At 42.5% G+C, this 24,863-nt stretch overlaps 1 protein-coding gene across 2 annotated transcripts in view; it reads right to left on the bottom strand.

Annotated features, from left to right (window-relative positions):
* GANAB (glucosidase II alpha subunit) overlaps positions 1-24,863 on the bottom strand; it is a 132,929-nt gene that overhangs the window by 40,149 nt on the left and 67,917 nt on the right. Inside the window, exons 5-11 of one of the 2 annotated variants that reach the window (XM_053719950.1) lie at positions 18,750-18,929; positions 18,463-18,528; positions 16,041-16,134; positions 15,733-15,799; positions 1,775-1,871; positions 1,106-1,286; positions 864-1,017 (exon numbers count right to left, since the gene is read on the bottom strand). In XM_053719950.1, the coding sequence (XP_053575925.1) occupies positions 864-1,017; positions 1,106-1,286; positions 1,775-1,871; positions 15,733-15,799; positions 16,041-16,134; positions 18,463-18,528; positions 18,750-18,929 (839 nt within the window). The remainder of the gene's footprint in view (positions 1-863; positions 1,018-1,105; positions 1,287-1,774; positions 1,872-15,732; positions 15,800-16,040; positions 16,135-18,462; positions 18,529-18,749; positions 18,930-24,863) is intronic. The other variant, XM_053719951.1, reaches the window with a different exon arrangement.

The following is a 24,863-nucleotide window of genomic DNA, read 5'->3' as shown; positions in this document are numbered from 1 at the left end:
ATATGCAAGCTTAGTAATACCCATCTTCTCTTAGGATTACTGCTTAGCCTTACCCTCATGGGGATACTGTCAGCCAATTCTAAAATACCAGTGTCTCTCCAGAAAAAAATTACTGAACATACCTCACTGCTTATAGCATGAAAACCGTTCCTCACACTGAAGTTTCTTAAGTACTCCTCAGCCATTCTGTGGGAACTGCTCTGGATCTTAGTGACAACTGCTAAGATCATCATCCTCCAGGCAGAAGTCTTCATCCATCTGCTGCCTGAGAGTAAATAGTACACACCGGTACCATTTAAAATAAAAAACTCTTGCTTGAAGAAAATAAAAACTAACATTTTATCACCTCTTTCACTTTACCCTTCCTAGTACTTAGAGTAGGCAAAGAGAATGACTGGGGGGTGGAGTTAAGGGAGGAGCGATATACACAGCTCTGCTGTGGTGCTCTTTGCCACTTCCTGTTAGCAGGAGGATAATATCCCACAAGGATGAATCCGTGGACTCGTATCTTATAGAAGAAATATCTTCCTTTTTTAAATAGAGATGCTCAGATGATATTTTTACAGTTATGCTGCATCACTTAGATTTAGTACAGTATATGAGTATTATATCCCTTTAAGCCCCTATAAAGTCACCTGTATTCTACACCGAACCTGTAACAAGATGTTGGGCAGGAGAGTTTAAGGACATAGCTGGACCAGAGTTTGAAATCTGTAATCAAGTGAGTATTTCAAATGGTGATGGGCAGAATCTTTTTGCCCAACTGAAACCAGGTTATTCAGGGCCGGGAGGGTGAACGTATTTGCCAGGGTATAGGTTGGTTATACAAGGTCTGGGCAGTTTATATAAGTATGGGTACACACCTGTGAGGCTGGCATATTGTCTAAAGATGTCATGCGGAGAAGGTCCAAGCAGCAAGAAGACATCAATGATCCCACTCTCCGACATCCAGCGCACATCTGTCTGAGGCGTCTCCCCGCCTCCTTGCATGTACTGCAGCATCTTGCCCAGCAAGGTCTGTGCCAACATTAAAAAAAAAACCACTAAAAAGTTAGAAGAGACACAGCAACTGCAAATAATATCCAGTCATCTCGCTACCGCTCACCTTGCCAGCTGTGTTAGAACTGATATCAACCCAGGTCTCAGCAGCGTTCAGCCAGAAGATGCCCAGCGTGCGGTGAATGTTGTGTGCAAGAAGTAAGGGAACAGAGCCGTATAGCGCCATGGTGTTATAAATCTCATATTGAAACACGTCCAGGTTATAAAGACGGTATGGATCTGTGCTCCTAAGAGAGAAGGTTACATTGCTCACACATTATTATTGGTTATTTGTAAAGTGCCACCAAACTCCGCAGAGCAGATGACTTTTTGAAAGAGGTGAACAAGACCAAATGAGTGCATAATATTAAAGGGACACAGAACCCAATTTTTTTTTCTTTCGCGATTCAGATAGAGCATGCAATTTTAAGCAACTTTATAATTTACTCCTTTTATCAATTTTTCTTCATTTTCTTGCTATCTTTATTTGAAAAATGCATCTAAGCTATTTTTTGTTTCAGGACCCTGGACAGCCCTTGTTTATTGGTGGTAATCAGGAACAACCCAGGTTGTTCACCAAAAATGGGCCGGCATCTAAACTTACATTCTTGTCTTTCAAATAAAGATACCAATAGAATGAAGAAAATTTGATAATAGGAGTAATATAGAAAGTTGCATGCTCTATCTGAATCATGAAAGGAAAAAAATTGGGTTCAGTGTCCCTTTAATCACTTACTCTGTAGTTCGCAGTCTCAAGTTATCAGCGTGTTCTGGGATCCCGTAAACATGTTCAAACCCCGGCAGAGAAAAATCCAAACCAATAGAGGATGGGCCTACAGGGAGGGATAGAAATATCTCAGTACACGTGGGTATTAAAAAGGGCACAGTCGCAGGCAACAGAAAACTGGAACCAGAAAAGAATGGTGTCATGAATACCTCATGATTTAGACGCTAAGGGGTTAATTTTCTATAAGCTGTGTGCTAGAAAACATGTTTTTTTTCCAAGAACTGTTGCTGTGTTTTTGTGTTAATGAGTTTTCTCTTTGATCAGCCAGAACCCTAATAAATAAGCTTGAAGATGCACAAGAGAACTTTATTGCCCCAACCTGTCAGCAAAGGGATTGATGAAACACAGAGTCTTTTTCAAAGAACTAACATGGGGTCATTGACCAGACAGCAAGCCTAGCAAATTAGTGCTTTTATAAGCAACACCTCAGAAAACAAACAATGCAATATATGTGGTGTTTGTATCAAAATATTCCTCGCAACATCACTAAGAGATTGTCCTGTGTATATGAAATAGATGTACATAGCAGAAGTTATAACATGTTCTATAATTTCAGGCAAAGACTCAAGACTTTCTTAGCCCTCTGGAAAGAGGGTGGGTCAAGCCATTTGAGATCATGGAAAGAGGAATAAAATGTTGTGTTTTAACATTTTAAGTGGTTCATTCTTCATGGAAGGCTGTATACTACAGAGTGAGTGACCATTTTTCCTGCCATCTCCCTGGCACAAAAATCGAACGCTAGTAAAGTATGGGATTCTGTGATTTCTCCTTTTTATTTTAAAACGGTTTGCTTGTGTATAATTCTATTTCACAGTGCATAATAAATTATGTTTTTTGCTTTTGTCTAATATTGGAACATCGTTACTGAAAGACTGTTAGTATTATTACTGTGATTTTAGGTTATTTTTTGCTAAATTGTATTCTGGGAGTTAACTTCTTAGTCTGGGTTTGATAGTTTTAGTTTAGTTTGGGTAGCAGTAAAAGGGAAATTTGGGCATTTTTCTAAGTTTAGGACAGACTAGAAAGTGTTGTTAGCCCTTGCACCCACTAAAGTCACAGGCTTGCCTGAAGTGGGTGGACTGTGACAGTAGAAAGGGTCTGTTAACCCTTTCTGTGTCAAACAAGTGACTAGCGCAGGGTTGGTTAACCCTGGTCGTCACAAAGAGACTATCAAACACGACAACTAAAAAAAGTTTAGGCAATTGAGGAAATAGGGAGAACAAAATCCAAAGTGATTACAGTCCCATAAAATGAAACTTGTTCACTTCTTCACTGTAGTCCCGGATCGAGGACCTTGCAAACAAAAAGTGGCGCACCACATAGCATAAGAGCCGCCACATCTTGTAAGTGCTGTCGCTATTTGTGTCTTTCAGAATAAACTAGTAAACAATTAAGGAAAATAAAAAAAGGACACTGAGCATAAACTATCCCATAACAAGTTTAATCGTAAATAGAGTACAATGTACAGTTATTTTGCACATTATTCCTTCAACTTACTAGTGCCACCTAAGCTTTTTATTTCCCTCAGATAAGTTGCAGTGCATCCTGACATTACAGACCCTGCTGCACAGTACTTTGTGCTTGTGCACAACTATAAGCAATCAAATTTTCTCCCCTTTAATTTGTTCCCAATGATCCACTTTACCTGCTGGAGTGTATTAAATTGTTTACAAGTAGCTCCTTTACCCTTATATTGGCATTTGAAATAGTTGATTTAGCATGTGGTATCCCCACCTATTCTGAAAGTTTGTGGCCGCAGGTCCAAGCTATAGATAAGCTTTGTAAACACAGCCAGCAGAAGAAATGACACTCCCAGTGGGATATAGCAGAGATAAGGTAATAAAAACATAATTTATGCTTACCTGATAAATTTATTTCTCTTGTAGTGTATTCAGTCCACGGGTCATCCATTACTTATGGGATATATTCCCTTCCCAACAGGAAGTTGCAAGAGGATCACCCAAGCAGAGCTGCTATATAGCTCCTCCCCTCACATGTCATATCCAGTCATTCGACAGAAACAAGACAAGAAAGGAGAAACCATAGGGTGCAGTGGTGACTGGAGTTTTAATTAAAATTTAGATCTGCCTTAAAGACAGGGCGGGCCGTGGACTGGATACACTACAAGAGAAATAAATGTATCAGGTAAGCATAAATTATGTTTTCTCTTGTTAAGTGTATCCAGTCCACGGATCATCCATTACTTGTGGGATACCAATACCAAAGCTAAAGTGCACGGATGATGGGAGGGACAAGGCAGGAACTTAAACGGAAGGAACCACTGCATGTAGAACCTTTCTCCCAAAAACAGCCTCCGAAGAAGCAAAAGTGTCAAATTTGTAAAATTTTGAAAAAGTGTGAAGCGAAGACCAAGTTGCAGCCTTGCAAATCTGTTCAACAGAGGCCTCATTCTTAAAGGCCCAGGTGGAAGCCACAGCTCTAGTGGAATGAGCTGTAATTCTTTCAGGGGGCTGCTGTCCAGCAGTCTCATAGGCTAAGCGTATTATGCTATGAAGCCAAAAGGAGAGAGAGGTTGCTGAAGCTTTTTGACCTCTCCTCTGACCAGAGTACACGACAAACAGGGAAGAAGTTTGACGAAAATCTTTAGTTGCCTGTAAATAGAACTTCAGGGCACGGACTACGTCCAGATTATGCAAAAGTCGTTCCTTCTTTGAAGAAGGATTAGGACATAATGATGGAACAACAATCTCCTGATTGATATTCCTGTTAGAAACTACCTTAGGTAAAAAACATAATTTATGTAAGAACTTACCTGATAAATTCATTTCTTTCATATTAGCAAGAGTCCATGAGCTAGTGACGTATGGGATATACATTCCTACCAGGAGGGGCAAAGTTTCCCAAACCTCAAAATGCCTATAAATACACCCCTCACCACACCCACAAATCAGTTTAACGAATAGCCAAGAAGTGGAGTGATAAGAAAAAGTGCGAAAGCATAAAAAAAAAATAAGGAATTGGAATAATTGTGCTTTATACAAAAAAATAATAACCACCACAAAAAAGGGCGGGCCTCATGGACTCTTGCTAATATGAAAGAAATGAATTTATCAGGTAAGTTCTTACATAAATTATGTTTTCTTTCATGTAATTAGCAAGAGTCCATGAGCTAGTGACGTATGGGATAATGACTACCCAAGATGTGGATCTTCCACGCAAGAGTCACTAGAGAGGGAGGGATAAAATAAAGACAGCCAATTCCGCTGAAAATAATCCACACCCAAAATAAAGTTTAATTTTAAAAATATAAGCAGAAGATTCAAACTGAAACAGCTGCCTGAAGTACTTTTCTACCAAAAACAGCTTCAGAAGAAGAAAACACATAAAAATGGTAGAATTTAGTAAAAGTATGCAAAGAAGACCAAGTTGCAGCTTTGCAAATCTGATCAACCGAAGCTTCATTCTTAAATGCCCAGGAAGTAGAGACTGACCTAGTAGAATGAGCTGTAATCCTTTGAGGCTGAGTTTTGCCCGACTCAACATAAGCATGATGAATCAAAGATTTCAACCAAGATGCCAAAGAAATGGCAGAAGCTTTCTGGCCTTTTCTAGAACCGGAAAAGATGACAAATAGACTAGAAGTCTTTCGGAAAGTCTTAGTAGCTTCAACATAATATTTCAAAGCTCTAACAACATCCAAAGAATGCAATGATTTCTCCTTAGAATTCTTAGGATTAGGGCATAATGAAGGAACCACAATTTCTCTACTAATGTTGTTGGAATTCACAACCTTAGGTAAAAATTTAAAAGAAGTTCGCAACACCGCCTTATCCTGATGAAAAATCAGAAAAGGAGACTCACAAGAAAGAGCAGACAATTAAGAGACTCTTCTGGCAGAAGAGATGGCCAAAAGGAACAAAACTTTCCAAGAAAGTAATTTAATGTCCAATGAATGCATAGGTTCAAACGGAGGAGCTTGAAGAGCCCCCAGAACCAAATTCAAACTCCAAGGAGGAGAAATTGACTTAATGACAGGTTTTATACGAACCAAGGCTTGTACAAAACAATGAATATCAGGAAGATTAGCAATCTTTCTGTGAAAAAGAACAGAAAGAGCAGAGATTTGACCTTTCAAGGAACTTGCGGACAAACCTTTTTCTAAACCATCCTGAAGAAACTGTAAAATTCTCGGAATTCTAAAAGAATGCCAGGAAAAATGATGAGAAAGACACCAAGAAATATAAGTCTTCCAGACTCTATAATATATCTCTCTAGATACAGATTTACGAGCCTGTAACATAGTATTAATCACAGAGTCAGAGAAACCTCTTTGACCAAGAATCAAGCGTTCAATCTCCATACCTTTAAATTTAAGGATTTGAGATCCTGATGGAAAAAAGGACCTTGCGACAGAAGGTCTGGTCTTAACGGAAGAGTCCACGGTTGGCAAGAGGCCATCCGGACAAGATCCGCATACCAAAACCTGTGAGGCCATGCTGGAGCTACCAGCAGAACAAACAAGCATTCCTTCAGAATCTTGGAGATTACTCTTGGAAGAAGAACTAGAGGCGGAAAGATATAGGCAGGATGATACTTCCAAGGAAGTGATAATGCATCCACTGCCTCCGCCTGAGGATCCCGGGATCTGGACAGATACCTGGGAAGTTTCTTGTTTAGATGAGAAGCCATCAGATCTATTTCTGGAAGTTCCCACATTTGAACAATCTGAAGAAATACCTCTGGGTGAAGAGACCATTCGCCCGGATGCAACGTTTGGCGACTGAGATAATCCGCTTCCCAATTGTCTATACCTGGAATATGAACCGCAGAGATTAGACAGGAGCTGGATTCCGCCCAAACCAGAATTCGAGATACTTCTTTCATAGCCAGAGGACTGTGAGTCCCTCCTTGATGATTGATGTATGCCACAGTTGTGACATTGTCTGTCTGAAAACAAATGAACGATTCTCTCTTCAGAAGAGGCCAAGACTGAAGAGCTCTGAAAATTGCACGGAGTTCCAAAATATTGATCAGTAATCTCACCGCCTGAGATTCCCAAACCCCTTGTGCTGTCAGAGACCCCCACACAGCTCCCCAACCTGTCAGACTTGCATCTGTTGAAATTACAGTCCAGATCCGAAGAACAAAAGAAGCCCCCTGAACTAAACTATGGTGATCTGTCCACCACGTCAGAGAGTGTCGTACAATCGGTTTTAAAGATATTAATTGAGATATCTTTGTGTAATCCCTGCACCATTGGTTCAGCATACAGAGCTGAAGAGGTCGCATGTGAAAACGAGCAAAGGGGATCGCGTCCGATGCAGCAGTCATAAGACCTAGAATTTCCATGCATAAGGCTACCGAAGGGAATGATTGTGACTGAAGGTTTCGACAAGCTGAAATCAATTTTAGACGTCTCTTGTCTGTCAAAGACAGAGTCATGGACACTGAATCTATCTGGAAACCCAAAAAGGTTACCCTTGTCTGAGGAATCAATGAACTTTTTAGTGAATTGATCCTCCAACCATGATCTTGAAAAAACAATAAAAGTCGATTCGTATGAAATTCTGCTAAATGTGAAGACTGAGCAAGTACCAAGATATCGTCCAAATAAGGAAATACCACAATACCCTGTTCTCTGATTACAGACAGAAGGGCACCGAGAACCTTTGTAAAAATTCTTGGAGCTGTTGCTAGGCCAAAACGGCAGAGCCACAAACTGGTAATGCTTGTCCAGGAAAGAGAATCTCAGAAACTGATAGTGAGAATCATGATCTGTTACTTGTTGCGCTAAAGTTTCCAACCAAAAAGTTGAAGCTGCAGCAACATCCGCCAAAGATATAGCAGGTCTAAGAAGATTACCTGAACACAAATAAGCTTTTCTTAGAAAGGATTCAATTTTCCTATCTAAAGGATCCTTAAAGGAAGTACCATCTGCCGTAGGAATAGTAGTACGTTTAGCAAGGGTAGAGATAGCCCCATCAACTTTAGGGATTTTGTCCCAAAATTCTAATCTGTCAGACAGCACAGGATATAATTGCTTAAAACGTTTAGAAGGAGTAAATGAATTACCCAAATTATTCCATTCCCTGGAAATTACTTCAGAAATAGCACCAGGAACAGGAAAAACTTATGGAATAACTACAGGAGATTTAAAGACCTTGTCTAAACGTTTAGATTTAGTATCAAGAGGACCAGAATCCTCAATTTCTAATGCAATTAGGACTTCTTTAAGTAAAGAACGAATAAATTCCATTTTGAATAAATATGAAGATTTATCAGCACCAACCTCTGAAACAGAATCCTCTGAACCAGAAGAATCATTAGAATCAGAATGATGATGTTCATTTAAAAATTCATCTGGATAAAGAGAAGTTTTAAAAGACTTATGTTTACTAGAAGGAGGAATAACAGACATAGCCTTCTTAATGGATTCAGAAACAAAATCTCTTATGTTATCAGGAACACTCTGAACATTAGATGTTGATGGAACTGCAACAGGTAATGGTGTTTTACTAAAGGAAATATTTTCTGCATTAACAAGTTTGTCATGACATTTAATACAAACAGCTGGAGGAACAGCTACCAAAAGTTTACAGCAGATACACTTAGTTTTGGTAGTTCCAGCACCAGGGCAGCGATTTTCCTGAAGTATCTTCTGACTCAGATGCAACATGAGACATCTTGCAATATGTAAGAGAAAAAACAACATATAAAGCAAAATTGATCAAATTCCTTAAATGACAGTTTCAGGAATGGGAAAAAATGCCAAAGAACAAGCTTCTAGCAACCAGAAGCAATGAAAAATGAGACTTAAATAATGTGGAGACAAAAGCGACGCCCATATTTTTTTAGCGCCAAATAAGACGCCCACATTATTTGGCGCCAAAAATGACGCCACATCCGGAACACCGACATTTTTGGCGCAAAAGAACGTCAGAAAATGACGCAACTTCCGGCGACACGTATGACGCCGGAAACAGAAATGATTTTTTGCGCTAAAAAAGTCTGCGCCAAGAATGACGCAATAAAATGAAGCATTTTCAGCTCCCGCGAGCCTAACAGCCCACAGGGAAAAAGTCAAATTTTTTAAGGTAAGAAAAAATGATTGATTCAAATGCATTATCCCAAATATGAAACGGACTGTCTGAAAATAAGGAAAGTTGAACATCCTGAGTCAAGGCAAATAAATGTTTGAATACATATATTTAGAACTTTATAAAAAAGCACCCAACCATAGCTTAGAGTGTCACAGAAAATAAGACTTACTTACCCCAGGACACTCGTCTACATGTTGTAGAAAGCCAAACCAGTACTGAAACGAAAATCAGCAGAGGTAATGGTATATATATATATATATATATATATATATATATATATATATATATATATATATATATATATATATATATATATATATATATATATATATATATATATATATATATATATATATATATATATATATATATATATAGTATATCGTCGATCTGAAAAGGGAGGTAAGAGATGAATCTCTACGACCGATAACAGAGAACCTATGAAATAGACCCCGTAGAAGGAGATCATTGCATTCAAATAGGCAATACTCTCCTCGCATCCCTCTGACATTCACTGCACGCTGAGAGGAAAACCGGGCTCCAACCTGCTGCGGAGCGCATATCAACGTAGAATCTAGCACAAACTTACTTCACCACCTCCATAGGAGGCAAAGTTTGTAAAACTGATTTGTGGGTGTGGTGAGGGGTGTATTTATAGGCATTTTGAGGTTTTGGAAACTTTGCCCCTCCTGGTAGGAATGTATATCCCATACGTCACTAGCTAATGGACTCTTGCTAATTGCATGAAAGAAACCCAGGTTTAGTACGCAGAACTACCTTGTCTGAATGGAAAATCAGATAAGGAGAATCACAATGTAAGGCCGATAACTCAGAGACTCTTCGAGCCGAGGAAATAGCCATCAAAAACAGAACTTTCCAAGATAAAAGCTTAATATCAATGGAATGAAGGGGTTCAAACGGAACCGCTTGAAGAACATTAAGAACCAAGTTTAAGCTCCACGGAGGAGCAACAGTCTTAAACACAGGCTTAATCCTAGCCAAAGCCTGACAAAAATCCTGGACGTCTGGAACTTCTGCCAGACGTTTGTGTAAGAGAATAGACAGAGCAGAAATCTGTCCCTTTAACGAACTAGCAGATAAGCCCTTTTCTAAACCCTCTTGTAGAAAAGACAATATCCTAGGAATCCTAACCTTACTCCATGAGTAACTCTTGGATTCGCACCAATATAAATATTTACGCCATATCTTATGATAATTTTTTCTGGTAACAGGCTTCCGTGCCTGTATTAAGGTATCAATAACTGACTCCGAGAAGCCACGCTTTGATAGAATCAAGCGTTCAATCTCCATGCAGTCAGCCTTAGAGAAATTAGATTTGGATGTTTGAAAGGACCTTGTATCAGAGGTAGAGACCATGGTGGACAGGACGACATGTCCACTAGGTCTGCATACCAGGTCCTGCGTGGCCACGCAGGCGCTATCAGAATCACCGATGCTCTCTCCTGTTTCATCTTGGCAATCAGTCGAGGTAGCATCGGAAATGGTGGAAACACATAAGTCATGTTGAAGACCCAAGGGGCTGTCAGAGCATCTATCAGCGCCGCTCCCGGGTCCCTGGACTTGGATCCGTAACAAGGAAGCTTGGCGTTCTGGCGAGACGCCATGAGATCCAGATCTGGTTTGCCCCAACGATGAATCAGTTGAGCGAAGACCTCCGGATGAAGTTCCCACTCCCCCGGATGAAAAGTCTGGCGACTTAGAAAATCCGCCTCCCAGTTCTCCACGCCTGGGATGTAGATCGCTGACAGGTGGCAAGAGAGACTCTGCCCAGCGAATTATCTTTGAGACTTCCAACATCGCTAGGGAACTCCTGGTTCCCCCTTGATGGTTGATGTAAGCCACAGTCGTGATGTTGTCCGACTGAAATCTGATGAACCTCAGTGTTGCTAACTGAGGCCAAGCTAAGAGAGCATTGAATATTGCTCTCAACTCCAGAATATTTATTGGGAGGAGTTTCTCCTCCTGAGTCCATGAACCCTGAGCCTTCAGGGAGTTCCAGACTGCGCCCCAACCTAGAAGGCTGGCATCTGTTGTTACAATCGTCCAATCTGGCCTGCGAAAGGACATACCCTTGGACAGATGGACCCGAGAAAGCCACCAGAGAAGAGAATCTCTGGTCTCTTAGTCCAGATTTAGCAGAGGGGACAAATCTGAGAAATCCCCATTCCACTGACTTAGCATGCATAATTGCAGCGGTCTGAGATGCAGGCGCGCAAATGGCACTATGTCCAATGCCGCTACCATTAAGCCGATAACTTCCATGCACTGAGCCACTGACGGGCGTGGAATGGAATGAAGGACACGGCAAGCATTTAGAAGTTTTGATAACCTGGACTCCGTCAGGTAAATTTTCATCTCTACAGAATCTATAAGAGTCCCTAGAAAGGAGACTCTTGTGAGTGGTGATAGAGAACTCTTTTCCACGTTCACTTTCCACCCATGCGACCTCAGAAATGTCAGAACTATTTCTGTATGAGACTTGGCCATTTGAAAGCTTGACGCCTGTATTAGGATGTCGTCTAGATACGGAGCCACCGCTATGCCTCGCGGTCTTAGAGCCGCCAGAAGTGAGCCTAGAACCTTTGTAAAGATTCTCTGGGCCGTAGCCAACCCGAAGGGAAGAGCTACAAACTGGTAATGCCTGTCTAGAAAGGCAAATCTTAGGTACCGATAATGATCTTTGTGAATCGGTATATGAAGGTAGGCATCCTTTAAGTCTACTGTGGTCATGTATTGACCCTCTTGGATCATGGGTAGGATGGTTCGAATAGTTTCCATTTTGAATGATGGAACTCTTAGGAATTTGTTTAAGATTTTTAGGTCCAAGATTGGTCTGAAGGTTCCCTCTTTCTTGGGAACCACAAACAGATTTGAGTAAAACCCTAGCCCTTGTTCCGTCCGCGGAACTGGGTGGATCACCCCCATTACTAAGAGGTCTTGCACACAGCGTAGAAATGCCTCTTTCTTTATTTGGTTTGCTGATAACCTTGAAAGATGAAATCTCCCTTGTGGAGGAGAAGCTTTGAAGTCCAGAAGATATCCCTGAGATATGATATCCAACGCCCAGGGATCCTGGACATCTCTTGCCCAAGCCTGGGCGAAGAGAGATAGTCTGCCCCCCACTAGATCCGTTTCCGGATAGGGGGCCCTCTCTTCATGCTGTCTTAGGGGCAGAAGTAGGCTTTCTGGCCTGCTTGCCCTTCTTCCAGGGCTGGTTAGCTTTCCAGCCTTGTCTGTAACGAGCAACAGGTCCTTCCTGTTTTGGAGCGGAGGAAGTTGATGCTGCTCCTGCCTTGAAGTTACGAAAGGCACGAAAATTAGACTGTTTGGCCTTTGATTTGGCCCTGTCCTGAGGAAGAGTATGACCCTTACCTCCAGTAATGTCAGCAATAATTTCTTTCAAGCCGGGCCCGAATAAGGTCTGCCCTTTGAAAGGAATATTAAGCAATTTAGATTTAGAAGTCACGTCAGCTGACCAGGATTTAAGCCATAGCGCTCTGCGCGCCAGGATGGCGAATCCGGAGTTCTTAGCCGTTAATTTGGTTAAATGTACAACGGCATCAGAAACAAATGCATTAGCTAGCTTAAGTGCTTTAAGCTTGGCCATAATCTCATCCAATGGAGCTGTGCGAATGGCCTCTTCCAGAGACTCAAACCAGAATGCTGCAGCAGCAGTGACAGGCGCAATGCATGCAAGGGGCTGTAAGATAAAACCTTGTTGAACAAACATTTTCTTAAGGTAAACTTCTAATTTTTTATCCATTGGATCCGAAAAAGCACAACTATCCTCCACCGGGATAGTGGTACGTTTAGCTAAAGTAGAAACTGCTCCCTCCACCTTAGGGACCGTCTGCCATAAGTCTCGTGTGGTGGCGTCTATTGGAAACATTTTTCTAAATATCGGAGGAGGGGAAAAGGGCACACCGGGTCTATCCCACTCCTTGCTAATAATTTCTGTAAGCCTTTTAGGTATAGGAAAAACGTCAGTACACACCGGTACCGCAAAGTATCTATCCAACCTACATATTTTCTCTGGAATTGCAACCGTGTTACAATCATTCAGAGCCGCTAATACCTCCCCTAGCAATACACGGAGGTTCTCAAGCTTAAATTTAAAATTAGAAATCTCTGAATCCGGTCTCCCTGGATCAGATCCGTCACCCACAGAATGAAGCTCTCTGTCCTCATGTTCTGCAAATTGTGACGCAGTATCAGACATGGCTCTCACATCATCAGCGCGCTCTGTCCTTAACCCAGAGCTATCGCGCTTGCCTCTTAATTCAGGCAATTTAGATAATACCTCTGTCATAACAGCAGCCATGTCATGCAAAGTGATTTGTATGGGCCTCTCTGATGTACTTGGCACCACAATATCACGCGCCTCCTGAGCAGGAGGCGAAGGTACTGACACGTGAGGAGAGTTAGTCGGCATAACTTCCCCCTCGTTGTCTGGTGATAATTTCTTTACAGATATAAATTGACTTTTATTCAAAGTGACATCAATACATTTAGTACACATATTTCTGTGGGGCTCCACATTGGCCTTCAAACATAGTGAACAAACAGATTCATCTGTGTCAGACATGTTTAAACAGACTCGCAATGAGACTAGCAAGCTTGGAAAATCGTTTCAAATAAATTTACAAGCAATATAAAAAAACGCTACTGCGCCTTTAAGAAGCACAAAAAAATCGTCACAGTTGAAATAACAATGAACCAAATCAGTTATAGCAACCAAATTTTCACAGTAAATGTATTAAGTTAGCAAAGCATTGCACCCACTAGCAAATGGATGATTAACCCCTTAATACCCAAAAACGGATAATCAATTTAACAATTAACATTTTTATCACAGTCAAACACACTGTCACAGGTCTGCTGTGACTGATTACCTCCCTCAAAATGACTTTTGAAGACCCCTGAGCTCTCTAGAGACGTCCTGGATCAAGGAGGAAGAAGCAGGAAGACTGAAACTGAATTTTTACTGCGCAAAAAAGCGCTAAAATAGGCTCCTCCCACTCCTATTACAACAGTGGGAAACCTCAGTTAATCGTTTCTATATAGAAATAAACAACAGCCATGTGGAAAATCATGCCCCAAAAGATTTATCACCAAAGTACCTCACAAAAAACGAATAACATGCCAGTAAACGTTTTCAACATGCACTTTAAAAGTTAGGTAGTGTTATTAATAAGCCTGCTACCAGTCGCTTCTACTGCAGTTAAGGCTCATACATTACTTCAGTATTAACAGTATTTTCTTAGTCAAATTCCATTCCTTAGAAAATTATTTATTGTACATACATTCATCAGCCTGATACCAGTCGCTACTGCATTTAAGGCTGTACTTACATTACATCGGTATCAGCAGTATTTTCTTAGTCAATTCCATTCCTTCGAAAAATAATTTACTGCACATACCTTGTTTGCAGGATTCCCCACACGCTATTCCCTTTCTGAAAGTTACCCCACTCCTCAGAATGTGCGAGAACAGCCAGTGGATCTTAGTTACTTCTGCTAAGATAATAGAAAACGCAGGCAGATTCTTCTTCCAAATACTGCCTGAGAACAAACAGCACACTCCGGTGCCATTTAAAATAAACTTTTGATTGAAGAAAAAAACTAAGTATAAAAAACACCACAGACCTCTCACAACGTCCTATCTCATTGAGTTGCAAGAGAATGACTGGATATGACATGTGAGGGGAGGAGCTATATAGCAGCTCTGCTTGGGTGATCCTCTTGCAACTTCCTGTTGGGAAGGGAATATATCCCATAAGTAATGGATGACCCGTGGACTGAATACACTTAACAAGAGAAATGTTAATTTTCCATTGTTCTCTCCAAGTACCGGTGATTGTTTTATGGACAGATATAATATAAAGAAGCAGGTATATGTACACAATGTGATATAGTAATGAGATCTGATTATACCTACAAGCTCAACCCATTTTATTAAGTTGTGGCTTTAAAACACAAAATCAGAGCTTTAATATACACAAATAAACCTTAAAAAGCTAATTTTCAAACATGTTTTACTCTGTAGTTGGTAAAAAAAGCAATTGTAAACACATTAAGGGAAAAACTATTTTACAGTATACTGTCCCTTTAATGTGTGTATCTCTGGACTATTAGTGAAATCATTCATGTACAGAAGCAATAGCTACCTGTATGCGGTGTCAGATACTAAAGGATTTCAATAATGCGAAACATAACCTAAACGTAGTGTAGAGAGCAAGTACTGGGAAACACTATGGGATTGTAACAAAATGTTCAGTAAAACAACTATGCAATTTACAGTCATTTTCCTCTATAAGTTGTGGGCTTTCCAATTCTGAGAATTGAAAATGCAAATTGCAGACTTCACAGACTTGCTTGTTTATGACAAACACTGTGCTATAAATTTAGACTCTTAAAAAATACATACAAGATCAGTAAACGGCAGAACTAAGCTGACGGCTCTATGTTTATCTAGTGAACAGGCCGATGTGCCCTAAAGTCTCCAGAGCCCACAAAGGCTCCAGGGAATCTTGCTATGTTTGTTTATATCTGTGCAGCTTACAAGCAACGCTGGTTTTACAAAGCATATGGTATGTAAAAATGCAGGCAAATGAGAAATGGGAGATCAAGAATGTGTGAGCGAGCGAGAGTGCGTGCAAGAGAGATAACATTCATGCGCGGGGGGGGCGATTAGATATAGTGGCAGATCACTGCCTTTAGGTTCTGACAATTCATTAAGCATCTGCAGATTATGGGACATTTATGAGACTTTAGTATAAAGAGTAGAAAGGGAGGTTAAGCAGCCATAGCTCAGACAGGGTCTCACCATTTGGTTTTGAGTCCGTGTGAGTTTTAAAGGTCTCATCCCACATGCCCGGCTCTTCCTCTTCAGCCTGTCAGAGAAACATAGTAATCAGGGGTCAGTCTCTTCCCCCTCTACCGTCCCCCTCGTTGACACTGAATGGCCGGAGTACTCCCCCCACTCATTGCCAATACTTCCTTTGTGAGTACAATACTTTACACTGTACAGTCTCTCCTATGCTCCAGTAGGTGCCCTCTCTACTTACAGAACTGCCCAGCTCACCACTCACACACGTCCTTATAGTACCATGTCTTCTGGTGCCGTGCGCTCACCTTTTTGCTCTCCTCCTCCTCCTCTTTTGGTGTTTCCGGCTCTCCTGCATTCGGTTCTTCACTTTCAGGAGATACTTCATGCTTCTCAGAGTCACTACAAGCCGAACAGAGAGGAGGGGTGAGGAGTGCTGCTACAGGGGAAGGGGGGATGCAGGGAGGGGGAAAAGATGTGAGATGAACATGGGTGTGGGGGGGGAATCAATGGACTAAGACTGAATCCATAACTAATTGCACCTTAATATACAAGAGACACAAAGAGAGAGGAGGGAGAGGCACATAATTCCCTTCTGTCTGTGTCCCTCCCACTGCAGGGTGACAAACTTCTAGCTCCATTCTGTCTTTGTCACCCTGAAGTGGGAGGGACAGACCCATAGCTCCCTTCTGTCTATGTCACCCTGAAGTGGGAGGGACAGACTCATAGTTCCTTCTGTCTTTGTCACCCTGCAGTGGGAGGGACAGACTCATAGCTCCCTTCTGTCTGTGTCACGTGAGAGGGACAGACCCATAGCTCCCTTCTGTCTATGTCACCCTGCAGTGAGAGGGACAGACCCATAGCTCCCTTCTGTCTATGTCACCCTGCAGTGAGAGGGACAGACCCATAGCTCCCTTCTGTCTATGTCACCCTGCAGTGGGAGGGACAGACACATAGCGCCCTTCTGTCTGTGTCACCCTGCAGTGAGAGGGACAGACCCATAGCTCCCTTCTGTCTATGTCACCCTGCAGTGGGAGGGACAGACACATAGCGCCCTTCTGTCTATGTCACCCTGCAGTGGGAGGGACAGACCCATAGCTCCCTTCTGTCTGTGTCACCCTGCAGTGAGAGGGACAGACCCATAGCTCCCTTCTGTCTGTGTCACCCTGCAGTGAGAGGGACAGACCCATAGCTCCCTTCTGTCTGTGTCACCCTGCAGTGGGAGGGACAGGCACATAGCTCCCTTCTTTCTGTGTCACCCTGCAGTGGGGGGGACAGACTTATAGCTCCCTTCTGTCTGTGTCACCCTGCAGTGGGAGGGACAGACTCATAGCTCCCTTCTGTCTGTGTCACCCTGCAGTGAGAGGGAGGGACAGACCCATAGCTCCCTTCTGTCTGTGTCGCCCTGCAGTGAGAGGGACAGACTCATAGCTCCCTTTTGTCTGTGTCACCCTGCAGTAGGAGGGACAGACTTATAGCTCCCTTCTGTCTGTGTCACCCTGCAGTGGGAGGGACAGACTCATAGCTCCCTTTTGTCTGTGTCACCCTGCAGTGGGAGGGACAGACTTATAGCTCCCTTCTGTCTGTGTCACCCTGCAGTGGGAGGGACAGACTCATAGCTCCCTTCTGTCTGTGTCACCCTGCAGTAGGAGGGACAGACCCATAGCTCCCTTCTGTCTGTGTCACCCTGCAGTGAGAGGGACAGACCCATAGCTCCCTTCTGTCTGTGTCACCCTGCATTGGGAGGGACAGACCCATAGCTCCCTTCTGTGTGTGGCACCCTGCAGTGAGAGGGACAGACCCATAGCTCCCTTCTGTCTGTGTCACCCTGCAGTGAGAGGGACAGACCCATAGCTCCCTTCTGTCTGTGTCACCCTGCATTGGGAGGGACAGACCCATAGCTCCCTTCTGTCTGTGTCACCCTGCAGTGAGAGGGACAGACCCATAGCTCCCTTCTGTCTGTGTCACCCTGCAGTAGGAGGGACAGACTCATAGCTCCCTTCTGTGTGTGGCACCCTGCAGTAGGAGGGACAGACTTATAGCTCCCTTCTGTCTGTGTCACCCTGCAGTAGGAGGGACAGACTTATAGCTCCCTTCTGTCTGTGTCACCCTGCAGTGAGAGGGACAGACCCATAGCTCCCTTCTGTCTGTGTCACCCTGCAGTGGGAGGGACAAACTTATAGCTCCCTTCTGTCTGTGTCACCCTGCAGTGAGAGGGACAGACCCATAGCTCCCTTCTGTCTGTGTCACCCTGCAGTGAGAGGGACAGACCCATAGCTCCCTTCTGTCTGTGTCACCCTGCAGTGAGAGGGACAGACCCATAGCTCCCTTCTGTCTGTGTCACCCTGCAGTGAGAGGGACAGACTCATAGCTCCCTTCTGTGTGTGGCACCCTGCAGTGAGAGGGACAGACTCATAGCTCCCTTCTGTGTGTGGCACCCTGCAGTGAGAGGGACAGACTCATAGCTCCCTTCTGTGTGTGGCACCCTGCAGTGGGAGGAAAAGACAGCTGTCATCTATGTCACTTGTAGTAAGAGGGGAAATAGTTATTTGCCTTATGCCATTGTATCTGCAAGAAGAACTGTTTCCTGTTCTGTTGAAAAACCACATATAGACAGAATGATATTTTCATGTGTCCCCCCCTGTCTGAAGCTTTCCTCTCTGTATGCAAGTGGGGACTAACACTAGACCTGTGCAAATGCGGACAGTGCAGGTAGGTTGGACTTATTACCTAGAGAAAAGAGTCTTCACTTTATGCCACATGTTACCGACAGCGCTACTAACTTTATCCGAGAGACTAGGAGGTGAAGGTGAGGTGATGGCAGCAGAAAGAAAAGAGGGAGGGACAGAGCAAAAGCAAAACAAAAACAAGAAAGAAAAGATATTTCAGTTCAAAACCCAGGAAAAAGCTAAACAATTAAACCCTTCTCAAAGCTCCCCCACTGCCTTCTGTGTAATATGCTTCCCCCTGCGCTCTCTAACCCATCCCTTTGCCATTCCCGCTTATCCCATACTCACGTGTCCTTCCGCTGACGCAGGTGTTCAAAGTGAAGCAACCCCCTTGAGTTCACACTCAGCACCAGATCTTGACCAGCAAGGATATCCAGACGAAAAGGGGTCCCTGTAACCAGCAACGTGTGTCCTGTTGTCCCCAAGGACAGCTCCAGGGTGTTATCATCCTGCCCCGACACCTGTAACCTGTAATACCAAGACTCACATGTATACGCTGTGTATAAATATACAAAGACCTCTCAAAACACACTCAAACATTAAGCTCAACATATTTCTATTAAATATACGCCAACACCTCAAAGCAATATGTCCACTCCCTTGTAATTTCCCGACTTGACTACTGCAATAACCTACTTACTGGCCTTCCTCTTTCCCGCCTCTCCCCATTCAATCCCTCCTAAATGCCTCTGCCAGGCTGAGCCACCTCTCCCAACGCTGTGTATCTGCTGCACCTCTCTAAGTCCATTCACTGGCTCCCTATTCACAGCAGAGTTAAATTTAAAATTCTCACCCTGACCTATAAAGCCCTTAAGAGCACTGCCCCCACTACTTGTCCTCACTCATCAACAAATATAGTCCAGCCCGCCCCCTAAGGTCCAGCAACAACCTGCTCCTTGTATCTTCTGCCATCACCTGCTCCCATGCTAGACTACAGGACTTCTCTTGTGCGGCACCAACCCACTGGAACGCATTTCCTCACGCTGTCCGACTTTCCCCTGATCTATTAAATGCTCCCTGAAGACATTTCTGTCCAGAGAAGCCATCACCCAACTCAGTAACAAATGAATTCCACTTAGCTAATATTCCCCTAATCTAACCCTCTTTTAACTTCTCTCACTCTTGCAGTCCTCACACCTCCCTACCCTTCTAGATTCTAACTTCCCACAGGAATAGGGCCCTCAATTCCGTATATATATATATATATATATATATATATATATATATATATATATATATATATATATATATATATATATATATATATATATGTATGTATGTGTGTGTGTATGTGTATGTGTATGTATATGTATGTGTATGTGTATGTGTATGTATGTGTATGTGTATGTATATGTATGTGTATGTGTGTGTGTATGTGTGTGTGTATGTGTGTGTGTATGTGTGTGTGTATGTGTGTGTGTATGTGTGTGTGTATGTGTGTGTGTATGTGTATGTGTGTGTGTATGTGTGTGTGTATGTGTGTGTGTATGTGTGTGTATGTGTGTGTATGTGTGTGTATGTGTGTGTATGTGTGTGTATGTGTGTGTATGTGTGTGTATGTGTGTGTATATGTGTATGGGTATGTTTTTATTTAAAATAATAGTACCCATGAACAGCGCTGCAGAATGTTGGTGCTTTATAAATAAAGTATAATAATAATTAAATTACTTTTTTTAAAAGCACTTCGTTCTCCTGGTATCATTTGCTGAAGATAAAATTTTAAATAAGCAACTCTGAGGGGCAGATCACAGGGGGCATTGGTACTGTGTAGGGGGGACACAATATGAACCTCTGGGGATACCTAGGTAAGTGATTACTGGGAGAGTAGGCACTATGTATAAAGGAGAAGTAGTGCTGTATGAAGTAATGACAATTTCCCAGCCTCACATATGAAGACGTCTCAGCTTTGCATTTACAAGACGTCACACATAGGCCAAGAGTGTCCATAACTAAGGAACCAGCCTTGGAACCACTGGTGCAGACAACCACGACAGCCCTCTCAAACAACCAAGGGGTAACACTCTGAATGCACAATATGGAACCGATTCTTAAAAATCTTAAAGTGCCATAAAACAATTTGAGTAACGTTCATAATATAAGAGTGTCAACTGAGGTAGAACAGTGTGTGAAAAAAGTGTAAAGAAAGCTTAAAAGTATTTTAATAACATTTCCAAAAATCTGCAAAATTACTGACACTTTAGTGTTGCCAAGTGTAGCCTGCTCCACCCCCCTATCAGTGTCCTACTGCAAACATTGTGGTATGATATAAAAAGAGTGTGCACGTGAGGATGCACGTACTTATGCAAGCAAGGGGGGTTGAGGAGGGACATCCAAGACAAAAGGGTATGCAGACGCACAAATGTAAAAAAAAGGCTGTTCAAACTAAAACAACTTTATTAGGTTTAAAAACCCAAGTACATAGCCAAAAATGCCCGACTAGTTTTGTGCCACAGCAGGCACTTAATCATAGGATACCGAGTGCTACACAGGCTCCCTATTTAAAGGGAACATCCCAGCCCATAATTAGGCAGTGAATTAAAAACAGATGAAATAAATGAAATGTTTGTGCAAACAGTAAAAATATCATATTACTATGGGCAATAAAAACACAAATACATTACAAATATATGAATATTAAACAAATTTCACAGTTATAAAGTACTCTAGTAAATAAATATACATACATGTTCAGCATAATATACAAATTCAAATAATTCTGTTTCACACACATACATAAGAAAATGTATGCTTACCTGATAAATGTATCTCTTTTTTGACACGATGAGTCCACGGATCATCTTAATTACCAATGGGATATTCACCTCCTGGTCTGCAGGAGGCGACAGAGCACCACAGCAAAGCCCATGAGGAAGCCACAGCCCTAGTAGAATGAGCCGTAATTCTTTCAGGAGGCTGCTGTCCAGCAGTTTCATATGCCAGGCGAATGATACTCTTCAGCCAAAAAGAAAGAGGTAGCCGTAGCTTTCTGACCCCTACGCTTTCCAGAATAAACAATGAATAATGATGATTGACGGAAATTCTTAGACGCCTGCAAGTAAAACTTCAAGGCACGGACCATGTCCAAGTTATGCAGACGCTCCTTCTTAGAAGGAGGATTAGGACATAATGAAGGAACAACAATTTCCTGATTAATATTCTTATGTGAAACAACCTTAGGAAGGAACCCAGGTTTGGTACGTAAAACCACATTATCAGAATGAAAAATAAGATAAGGCGAGTCACATTGTAACGCTGAAAGCTCAGAAACTCTTCGAGCAGAAGAAATAGCAACCAAAAATAAAAAAACTTTACAAGATAACAACTTAATATCTATGGAATGCATAGGTTCAAACGGAACCCCTTGAAGAACATTAAGAACTAAATTCAAACTCCAGGGTGGAGCAATTTGTCTAAACACAGGCTTAATTCTGACTAGAGCCTGACAAAAAGACTGAACGTCTGGAACATCTGCCAAACGTTTGTGTAGCAAAATTGACAAAGCAAACATTTGTCCCTTTAAGGAACTCGCTGATAACCCTTTCTCCAATCCTTCTTGGAGAAAATACAGAATCCTGGGAATCCTAACTCTACTCCATGAGTAGCCCTTGGATTCACACCAAAAAAGATATTTGCGCAATATCTTATGGTATATCTTTCTAGTGACAGGCTTACGTGCCTGAATCAAAGTATCAATGACCGAATCAGAGAACCCCCGCTTAGATAAAAACAGAATTTATGCTTACCTGATAAATTACTTTCTCCAACGGTGTGTCCGGTCCACGGCGTCATCCTTACTTGTGGGATATTCTCTTCCCCAACAGGAAATGGCAAAGAGCCCAGCAAAGCTGGTCACATGATCCCTCCTAGGCTCCGCCTACCCCAGTCATTCGACCGACGTAAAGGAGGAATATGCATAGGAGAAATCATATGATACCGTGGTGACTGTAGTTAGAGAAAATAATTCATCAGACCTGATTAAAAAAACCAGGGCGGGCCGTGGACCGGACACACCGTTGGAGAAAGTAATTTATCAGGTAAGCATAAATTCTGTTTTCTCCAACATAGGTGTGTCCGGTCCACGGCGTCATCCTTACTTGTGGGAACCAATACCAAAGCTTTAGGACACGGATGATGGGAGGGAGCAAATCAGGTCACCTAGATGGAAGGCACCACGGCTTGCAAAACCTTTCTCCCAAAAATAGCCTCAGAAGAAGCAAAAGTATCAAATTTGTAAAATTTGGTAAAAGTGTGCAGTGAAGACCAAGTCGCTGCCTTACATATCTGATCAACAGAAGCCTCGTTCTTGAAGGCCCATGTGGAAGCCACAGCCCTAGTGGAGTGAGCTGTGATTCTTTCAGGAGGCTGCCGTCCGGCAGTCTCATAAGCCAATCGGATGATGCTTTTAAGCCAAAAAGAGAGAGAGGTAGAAGTTGCTTTTTGACCTCTCCTTTTACCAGAATAAACAACAAACAAAGAAGATGTTTGTCTGAAATCCTTTGTAGCCTCTAAATAGAATTTTAGAGCACGAACTACATCCAAATTGTGTAACAAACGTTCCTTCTTTGAAACTGGATTCGGACACAAAGAAGGCACAACTATCTCCTGGTTAATGTTTTTGTTAGAAACAACTTTCGGAAGAAAACCAGGTTTAGTACGCAAAACCACCTTATCTGCATGGAACACCAGATAAGGAGGAGAACACTGCAGAGCAGATAACTCTGAAACTCTTCTAGCAGAAGAAATTGCAACCAAAAACAAAACTTTCCAAGATAGTAACTTAATATCTACGGAATGTAAGGGTTCAAACGGAACCCCTTGAAGAACTGAAAGAACTAAATTGAGACTCCAAGGAGGAGTCAAAGGTTTGTAAACAGGCTTGATTCTAACCAGAGCCTGAACAAAAGCTTGAACATCTGGCACAGCCGCCAGCTTTTTGTGAAGTAAAACAGATAAAGCAGAAATCTGTCCCTTCAAAGAACTTGCAGATAATCCTTTCTCCAAACCCTCTTGTAGAAAGGATAGAATCTTAGGAATTTTTATCTTGTTCCATGGGAATCCTTTAGATTCACACCAACAGATATATTTTTTCCATATTTTATGGTAAATTTTCCTAGTTACAGGCTTTCTAGCCTGGATAAGAGTATCAATGACAGAATCTGAAAACCCACGCTTTGATAAAATCAAGCGTTCAATCTCCAAGCAGTCAGTTGGAGTGAAGCCAGATTCGGATGTTCGAATGGACCTTGAACAAGAAGGTCCTGTCTCAAAGGTAGCTTCCATGGTGGAGCCGATGACATATTCACCAGGTCTGCATACCAAGTTCTGCGTGGCCACGCAGGAGCTATCAAGATCACCGAAGCCCTCTCCTGATTGATCCTGGCTACCAGCCTGGGAATGAGAGGAAACGGTGGGAATACATAAGCTAGGTTGAAGGTCCAAGGCGCTATCAGTGCATCTACTAGAGTCGCCTTGGGATCCCTGGATCTGGACCCGTAGCAAGGAACCTTGAAGTTCTGACGAGACGCCATCAGGTCCATGTCTGGAATGCCCCATAATTGAGTTATTTGGGCAAAGATTTCCGGATGGAGTTCCCACTCCCCCGGATGGAAAGTCTGACGACTCAGAAAATCCGCTTCCCAATTTTCCACTCCTGGGATGTGGATTGCAGTCAAGTGGCAGGAGTGATTCTCCGCCCATTGAATTATTTTGGTCACTTCCTCCATCGCCAGGGAACTCCTTGTTCCCCCCTGATGGTTGATATATGCAACAGTCGTCATGTTGTCTGATTGAAACCTTATGAATTTGGCCTTTGCTAGTTGAGGCCAAGCTTTGAGAGCATTGAATATCGCTCTCAGTTCCAGAATGTTTATCGGGAGAAGAGATTCTTCCCGAGACCATAGACCCTGAGCTTTCAGGGGTTCCCAGACCGCGCCCCAGCCCACCAGACTGGCGTCGGTCGTGACAATGACCCACTCTGGTCTGCGGAAGCTCATTCCCTGTGACAGATTGTCCAGGTTCAGCCACCAACGGAGTGAGTCTCTGGATCTTTGATCTACTTGGATCGTCGGAGACAAGTCTGTATAATCCCCATTCCACTGTCTGAGCATGCACAGTTGTAATGGTCTTAGATGAATTAGTGCAAAAGGAACTATGTCCATTGCCGCAACCATCAAACCTATTACTTCCATGCACTGCGCTATGGAAGGAAGAAGAACAGAATGAAGTACTTGACAAGAGCTTAGAAGTTTTGATTTTCTGGCCTCTGTCAGAAAAATCTTCATTTCTAAGGAGTCTATTATTGTTCCCAAGAAGGGAACTCTTGTTGACGGGGACAGAGAACTTTTTTCTATGTTCACTTTCCACCCGTGAGATCTGAGAAAGGCTAGGACAATGTCCGTATGA

The sequence above is a fragment of the Bombina bombina genome, chromosome 7 (genome assembly GCF_027579735.1).
Source record: "Bombina bombina isolate aBomBom1 chromosome 7, aBomBom1.pri, whole genome shotgun sequence".
Taxonomy (NCBI): Eukaryota; Metazoa; Chordata; class Amphibia; order Anura; family Bombinatoridae; genus Bombina; species Bombina bombina.
Note: the sequence above shows the minus strand (reverse complement) of the source record. Positions and strands in the feature narration are given on the sequence as shown.